Raw genomic sequence first — 8,354 nt, 5'->3', positions numbered from 1 at the left:
GCGCATATCTAAGGAAGAATTTCAACCTGTGCGGACGCACACGTCGGGAAGGCCAGTCTATTGGGGGCGCTGGCACAGGTTGTGCGAGTGAACAGACCTTTTAAGTTTTGACACCTGTGCGTACGCACACCCTGTGCGTACGCACACCCTGTGCGTACGCACACCCTGTGCGTACGCACACTTTCAAAATTTTTCCTAGGCATGCGCACGCACACCCCTGTACGGACGCACATGTCCTATTTCTCAAATTTTACTTATTTTTCAACTATTCTACCTTCCCAACAAGGTTGTAAGCTTCTATAACACTATTTTAAGACTTTTAGGCCTAGTTTTGAGTATTAGAACATGGGATATAACTTAAGGGTTCTAGTACATGATTTTATGATAAATTAGAAAATGGAAGCCTATGTTTCTGGCGTGCTGAGAATAGTTTGACATTAGGTGAAGGATGATTGATACATGAGATGAGGAATGATGAACTGTTGATATTTGGAAACTGAGTTATGAATGGGAAGTGGCTGAGATGAGTCGTGGACTCTGAATGAAGTGATGGATCCATCTTGTATTGAAAATGTTTTTGAAAACCACTGCACTACTTTTCATTGAGATTATGAGACGCTATGCGCCTGGCAGGGGCCGACGTTGGATCCCGCCTGTCGAGGTAGCGGCGGCGGCATAAGGGCGGTGATTCGTCCCGCTTGTGCTTAGATGTGAGGTCGGTGGCAATAGATCCCGCTCGCATCCCTTTGGATCATCAGAGCGTACAGGCGCAAAACCCTGGATAGTGATCCGAGCACTATATCTCGGGGGTTCCCACACCATGAATCCGAAGGGCAACATCTCCATAGAGATGTGTCGGGTTGGCAGTTGAACTGATGATGTGATATCACAGCCAGTAGGGCAGGCATTCATCATATGCATTTTCTACCTGTTTGTATGCTTTGTTGACTTGATATTGTTTTCCCTATTTGTATAACATGTCTAATTGCTATTTGTATTAATTGCTATATATGCTTCTATGTGTGTTTTACTTGTACTGTATATACTTGTGCTTTTACTGTGATTGAGGAGGTTCGGAAGGCGGTGGCAATGGGATCGCATGGCAGATCGGTTGGTGAAGGCTGTGGGACAGCGGTGGTTGATTAGAGTAGAAATCCTCTATGATAGATTACCCTTTTTGGTGCTACGGCTTAAGTTTTGTTAAGGTTTTACATATTATGCTTATTCGGTTTAGAATGCTTTAAACTTGAATTTTTGTGATGGATATGGAGTCTAGGATTGCCTTTGGCATCCCGAGGTCTTATATCCTACATCACTGGGCACTGTTACCATACTAAGAACCTCCGGTTCACATACCATATCTCTGTTGTGTTTTTCAAATGCAGGTCACAACCCACCTCGGTGAGTTGCTTTGGATGGTGACAGAAGCGGAGGATCTTGGATTCTTTTGGAGTCTTTTTGGTTTATCTTGTTTATACATCTCTCTTTTTGTATTTCGTCCTTGCCTAGAGGCTTGTATTATGAGAGAAACACTAGTATAAGCTGTTTTTAAACTGTCAGGTTTCTGTATGGTTCTGTATACTTGTATATGGCTAGACGGCTTAAACTCTGCGAGCTGTGGCTAGTTTTCTATGATATTATATACTTATCTTTTGTTGTATCTTATCTGTTTCTTGTGCCTTAAGATAGTAGCTTTGTTAGTACGTTTTATGCTTTTGAAATCCTGTTTTTGAGCTATATACTTCATTGGGCTTCTAGATTATCCTATTCTTTCTATATATATATATATATATATATATATATATATATATATATATATATATATATATATATATATATATATATTATGTATGAGCCTAGAACTATCGTAATCTCTGATTAACCTTTGCTTTACGATGCGAGGTAAAGCTTAGGCTAATTAGGGTGTTACATTGGTTGGCCTCCTTATGGTCTTCCTCCTGGTTATACTCCACCAATGGGTAATTTTATTCCTCCTGTCCAATTCGGGAGTGTAAACAAAGGGAATAACTCTCAAAACCCACAACAACATTCCGAGTATTCTCGTGATCATAATGTAGCCTCTACTTCGAATGCTGCAAATTCAATGGCAGTATATCGACAACAAGTAGAGAAAAGTCATCATGACTTAGTCAATTTATTGACTCAACAAATGACTACAATTCTCAATCCAATGATGGCTAATCACGAATCAAAATTCGAACATCTTGCCAGGTAAGTCGATCGTATTGCTCAAATCGTAGATTATGAGGAAGGTGAAAGGCATAATGCCAGGGGAAATAATGAGGGATTCAAAAATATATTTCAAAATAAAAATGATGTTGTTAATAGAGAAAATCTTTACATAGTTCCCCGAGGTCAAAATGCTGATGACTTTCTAGCCAGATTACGTAATAATCATGGCGGTGAACGTTATCAAGTTACCAGAATTGTGGAAGAAGTACTGAATAGAGTTAGTTTGAATGTTGGTTTTATAAATCGACCCCATTTTATGTCTGCTTTCCCCAAGTTGTCCAAATGGCTGAAGTTCCAAGAGGGGTGAAAAATCCAAAGATAATCACAAAATTTGCTGGGGAAGTCGGAGAATCAACTACTGAACATGTTGCTCGATATTTGGTTGAGATTGAAAATTTAGCCAATGATAAAAATTTGAAAATGAAGTTTTTTCCCTCTTCGTTAACGAAGAATGCATTTACTTGGTTTTCGAATTTTAGACCAAATTCGGTAACAACATGGAATCAGTTAGAAACTGCTTTTCACGCTCAGTTCTATCGAAGGAAAATGAATGTGGCAGTTACTGATCTAGTAGCCTTGAAACGCGAAGATGGTGAAACTATTGATGATTACATGATACGTTTCAAGAATGCTAGGAGCAGATGCTATGTTTCATTACCTGAGAGTGAAGTGGTGAAAATAGCAACCATGGGGTTAGGATTCTATATGCGCAGAAAGTTGCTCAATGTTCATATCTCTGATTTAGCCCATTTGGCCGAAAAGGTTCGTCAGACCAAACTTATGAAAAAGGAGAATGAGAAGTATAGGAGTGAGCAACGATCGAAGAGTAAACCGTTTACTCGAAAAGAAAAAGTTGCTTATGTGACTAAGGAAGAAATCCATTTCGAAACAGAGGTTGATTTGGCCGAACTTAAGAAAGGCCCTCCATATGTCTGTTATTTACTCAAAAAACTTCCTATGAATGAAAAGTCGAATGATTCAAAACTGAAAAGTGGAAAGAAATATAGTTTTGATATTTTGAAATTTGATCAAATTTTTGATGTGTTGCTTAAAGATAAACAATTAATTCTTCCTGAGGGTAGAACTTTACTTTCGGTGAAAGATTTGAAAGGAAAACCTTATTGTAAGTTTCACCAAGCAACAAGTCATTCGGCTAACAGTTGCGTTCATTTCAGGGACTTAATTCAGGAAGCAATAATGGAGGGACGGTTGAAATTTGATGATAGCAAGAAGGAGATGAAGGTTGATACTGATCCCTTCGAAGCAGATGCCAGCTTTGTCGAGCCATGTTTTGGAGTAAACATGGTTGGCATGTCCTATGATTTTGATGTGGCTCTTAATGATTTTGAGTCACAAATTAGATCTGTATATCCCAGGGCAGGGGATGGTTTGTTGGATTTTCTGGTTCAACAAAAGATTAAAGACCGGGACGTATCCCTGTGTCCACGGTGCAATGCAATTTTTAATGCTGATGCAGCAGCAATCTTCGAGAAGGAGAGGATGAAGAAAGAATTGGCTCATAGAGAAGAGCAGGGGCAACCAATTTGGCATTTTGAAGGTCAGAGTTCTAAGACCCCTCAGCAAAGTACAGTTGCGCCTTTAAGCCGATCTTAGGACATAGGTGTTCAGTGGATTCGAAACTGCCAAGAGTTCCAAAAAAGGGATCCTTTGTATCGATGTAACTCGCAATGGGACATCGAGGACCTCCTCAAAATCAGTATCCTTATTAGCGTGGTCGAGCCAGAGGGTATCCGAGAAGCAGGGGAGGCAGGCAAAGTTTCAATCAAAATAAAAAGCCTCAAGTAAAAGTAAGCAAGGGGGCAACTCCTTCTGTGCATTCTCGAATTGTCTTTCCTTCTGATGGAGAGACTTGTCCAAAAGGAATTCCATCTCCCGCTAAGATGGAAAAAGGCAAGGCGATAGCCCAATCATTAGGAGTCGACAAAAACAAAGAAGTCGATGTTGATGAAGAATATTTTGATGAAGGATATGATGAAATGATTGGAATGATTTCGATCATTCCAATAGAATATCTGGGTGAGTATGAAGGTGACCCAGAGGAAGATTATGACATGGAGGATGAGGAAGCTTTTTCTTTCATTCGACTAGAGAATGAACCGGGGTATTTCTTTCGGCCAAATGAAAAACAGATGTCCCATCTCCGCCCACTTCATATAACCACCACCTTGAGTGGGATCAAGGTAAACAAGGTATTGATTGATGGTGGAGCGGCAATTAGCCTTTTGCCTGAGAGGATGTTAATGAAAGTGGGAAAGCATCCTGATGATTTGGTCCCCACAAATGTAGCTGTGATAGACTTTAGTAGGACTTCGACTCCATCAAAAGGATTGGTCACTTTGACCGTAAAGGTTGGTTCAGCCAAACGAAACACTGTGTTCGTGGTGGTTCCATCCAAGGCGAGTTATAATGCTTTGTTGGGGCGAGACTGGATCCATGGTGTGGGGGCCGTACCTTTTACTGTGCATCAGAGTGTTCTTCTGTGGTCAAAGGATGGCAAACCTGAAGTCATCAAGGTAGATTCGAACCTTTATGTCGAACAACTGTACGTTGATTTCTGGATGTACAATCCTAAATTGAAACCTTTGAATGTCGACCGAACACTGAATTCTTATAATTGTGAAGGTTGCTACTTATCTTCGGAAGGCCTCTCGGTAAAGTTGCGTTACCCAGAGTTGGAGTTTGCTCTGACTGGTTGGGACTGTCTGTCTTGAAGATCTCTTGAATGGTTGCCCTATAGACCAGGTTGAAGAAGTTTCCGATTACTTGGTAACTTTACGTAATTATTTAAGTAATTTTCATCTTGTAGAAAATAAAGATGGTTCTTTTGATGAAGTCGAATCACATAAGGTTAGTAGTTTTTCTAATTATCATTGTATCAGCTCGATTTCTTCAGTCGAGTCTTGTTCTGATTTAGATATTTCAAATATATGTAATGAAAGTAATGCTACGAATCCAATGGCTGACTTAATAGCAGAAGCGCATTGTATTGAAAATCGAAGTAATGTTAATGAAGTGAATGATTCAGTTCATTCTATTTCTAATATTATTGACTTCACTTTTGATTGCATCTATGATCTAGAACCTTTGGGTTTTGAGAAATATTCGGTAAAAGATGATGATCATTATAAAGGGTTTGAATCTCAAGATCCTTTAGAAGAAGTTAATCTAGGGACTCTTGATGATGTTCGAATTATATATATATATATATGTAAAGATCTGGTTGATCCATTTTGAACTGAACTCTTTAATCTTTTATATGAGTTTAAGGATTGATTTGCTTCGGATTATCATGAGATGCCTGGTCTCGATCGTTCACTTGTGGAACATCGATTAGCATTAAAACCGAATGCTAGACCTTTGAAGCAAACTCCAAGACGTTTTGCTCCAGAAATCAATGAAAAAATTAAAGAAGAAATAGAACACCTGATTAAGGCAAAGTTTATTCGGACTGCACGCTATGTTGAGTGGGTTTCGAATATTGTCCCAGTGATGAAGAAAAACGGGAAGTTGAGAGTATCATTGATTTTCGAGATTTGAATAACGCTACTCCAAAAGATGAATATTTTATGCCAATTGCAGATATGTTAATTGATTCTGCAGCAGGAAATGAAATCCTTAGTTTTATGGATGGTTATTCAAGATACAACCAAATTTTCATTGCAGAAGATGACGTGTCTAAAACTACTTTTCATTGTTTTGGGGCATTAGGCACTTATGAATGGGTGGTTATGTCATTTGGTTTGGAGAATTTTGGTGCAACGTATCAGAGGGCAATGAATGCTATTTTCTATGAGTTTATTGGGAAATTTATGGACGTGTATATTGATGATGTTATGGTTAAATCGATTTCAATAAATTAGCACATTGACCATTTGAGAAAGGCATTTACTACCATGAGGAAGAAGGGATTGAAAATGAACCCTTTAAAGTGTGCTTTTGGGGTATCGGCTGATAATTTCTTGGGTTTTATTGTTCACAAAAAGGGTATTGCAATCGATGAAAATAAGGCAGATGCAATATTAGCACTATCTGTGCCTAAATCGAAAAAGGAAGTGCAATTTTTTTTAGGTAAAGTAAATTATCTTCGAAGGTTCATTTAGAATCTTTCCAATCGAACTCGAATATTTGCACCTTTAGTAAAACTAAAGAATGAGGCACAGTTCGAATGGACGAATGAACATCAATTAGCATTTGATTCGATTAAAGCTTATTTGTCCAAGGCTCCGATTATGGTGAATGTTCACCCACAAGAGCCCTTAAAATTATACATTGCGGCTTCTAGCGACACGATTGGGTGTATGTTAGCCCAAGATGATGAGGACAGGCATGAGCGGGCAGTTTATTACCTTAGTCGAGTTTTAACTGCCATTGAGACGAGTATTCCCCCATAGAAAAATTATGTCTGTCTTTATATTATGCTTGTATGAAATTAAAATGTTATATGGTGGCTAAATCGGTAAAGGTTATAGCACAAACCGATCTCATAAAATATATATTGAGTTTTCCAATGTTACGAGGGCATTTAGGAAAATGGATGCTAGCATTAATGGAGTTTGATTTACAATATGTCCCAGCCAAGGCTGTAAAAGGTCAGGTCATTGCAGATTTTCTTATGGATAATTTGAAAGATCTGAATGACCAGAGGACAAATGTAATTGATGTTCAAGTTGATTATTGGAAGTTATATTTTGATGGATCGAAGCACAAAGATGGTGTAGGGGTTTGAATCCTTATTATTTCACCAGAAGGGATTCCATCAGAATTTCTATTCAAATTAAAATATCCTTGCTCGTATAATGTGGCAGAGTACGAAGCCTTGATTTTGGGTCTCGAAATATTGGTTAGTAAAGGGGCTTTGGAAGTCCAGATATTATGGGACTCCCAGTTGGTTTTGAAGCATTTATCAAAGGAGTTTAAATGCAATAATGAGAGGTTGCAAAATTATTTAACAACTGCTTGGGAATTGTTAACCTCTTTTCAAAAAGTTTCTTTGGTTCACATTCCAAGGATTCATATGAAATTGCTAATGAATTAGCCCAAATTGCTTCGAGATCAAAGATCGGTCCAGAAACTCTTAAGAAATTGGCTAGTGTTCATCAGATTTTAGTACCTGCAAATGAAAGAGAAGTTTTGTGCATAGACGAATGGGAAGATACTGATTGGAGGAAGCCTATTGCTCAGTATTTGAAGGATCCTAATATTCCAGTCGATAGAAAGATGAAATTGCAAGCAATAAATTTTGTCTTAATGGCTGATGAGTTGTATAAGAAAGGGATCGATGGGAATTTGTTAAGATGTTTAGGCCAACATGATCAAAATATCACTTTAGGGGAAGTCCATAATGGGATATGCGGTGCCCATCAGTCTGGAAAGAAAATGAAATGGGTGTTATGTTCAATCACGTGTATTGGACATCTATGGTAAAAGATTGCATCGATTATGCAAAAGCATGTCAAGAATGTCAATTGCATGGTTCGATACAGTAGATCCCTGCATCCGAGTTGCATTCGATAATAAAACCATGGCCATTTAGAGGCTGGGCTTTGGATTTGATTGGATTGATCCACCCTCCTTCATCAAAACAACACAAGTTTATCTTGGTGGCGATTGATTATTTTACAAAATGGGTTGAAGCAATTCCCTTAATAGAAGTTGGTCAAAGTGAAATAATAGACTTTGTTGAGGAACATATTATCCATCGATTCGGAATTTCTCAAACATTAAGTACTGATCAAGGAACTATGTTTACTGGTCAGCGAATTAAAAACATTGTAGCTTTGAGGAATGTCAATATGATTACCTCAACTCCTTATTATGCTCAAGCCAATGGGCAGGTTGAGGCAGCAAATAAAATACTGATTAGTCTGATAAAGAAGCATATCGGGAATAAACCTCGAACTTGGCATGAGACTTAAAGCCAAGTACTGTGGGCTTATCGAAATTCACCAAGGGGATCAACAAAAACTTCGCCTTATAAATTAGTCTATGGCCATAATGCAATGTTACCATTAGAAATTAATTTGAATACTTTGAGAGTATCAAAACAAAATGATTTGCCGGTTGATGATTAGTGGAATGCA

General features: G+C 38.3%; 1 protein-coding gene across 1 annotated transcript; it reads left to right on the top strand.

The window, feature by feature from the left end:
• The first annotated feature begins 4,154 nt into the window (after positions 1–4,154).
• Positions 4,155–6,134, top strand: LOC112742798 (uncharacterized). Its single transcript, XM_025792036.1, has 3 exons — positions 4,155–4,974; positions 5,168–5,405; positions 5,762–6,134. Exons 1-3 carry the CDS (start codon positions 4,155–4,157, stop codon positions 6,132–6,134), a joined length of 1,431 nt encoding a protein of 476 aa, XP_025647821.1.
• The last annotated feature ends 2,220 nt before the right edge of the window (positions 6,135–8,354 follow it).

Source organism: Arachis hypogaea, chromosome 14, assembly GCF_003086295.3.
Source record: "Arachis hypogaea cultivar Tifrunner chromosome 14, arahy.Tifrunner.gnm2.J5K5, whole genome shotgun sequence".
Taxonomy (NCBI): Eukaryota; Viridiplantae; Streptophyta; class Magnoliopsida; order Fabales; family Fabaceae; genus Arachis; species Arachis hypogaea.
Note: the sequence above shows the minus strand (reverse complement) of the source record. Positions and strands in the feature narration are given on the sequence as shown.

Bases quoted from the DNA above. Each gene is read 5' to 3' on its own strand.
- LOC112742798 (XM_025792036.1), top strand. From the start codon at position 4,155: ATGGAAAAAGGCAAGGCGATAGCCCAATCATTAGGAGTCGACAAAAAC. The intron at 4,975-5,167 runs GTCTGTCTTGAA...CGATTTCTTCAG, and splicing joins TGCTCTGACTGGTTGGGACT to TCGAGTCTTGTTCTGATTTA. The intron at 5,406-5,761 runs GTTTGAATCTCA...ATATTGTCCCAG, and splicing joins GATGATGATCATTATAAAGG to TGATGAAGAAAAACGGGAAG.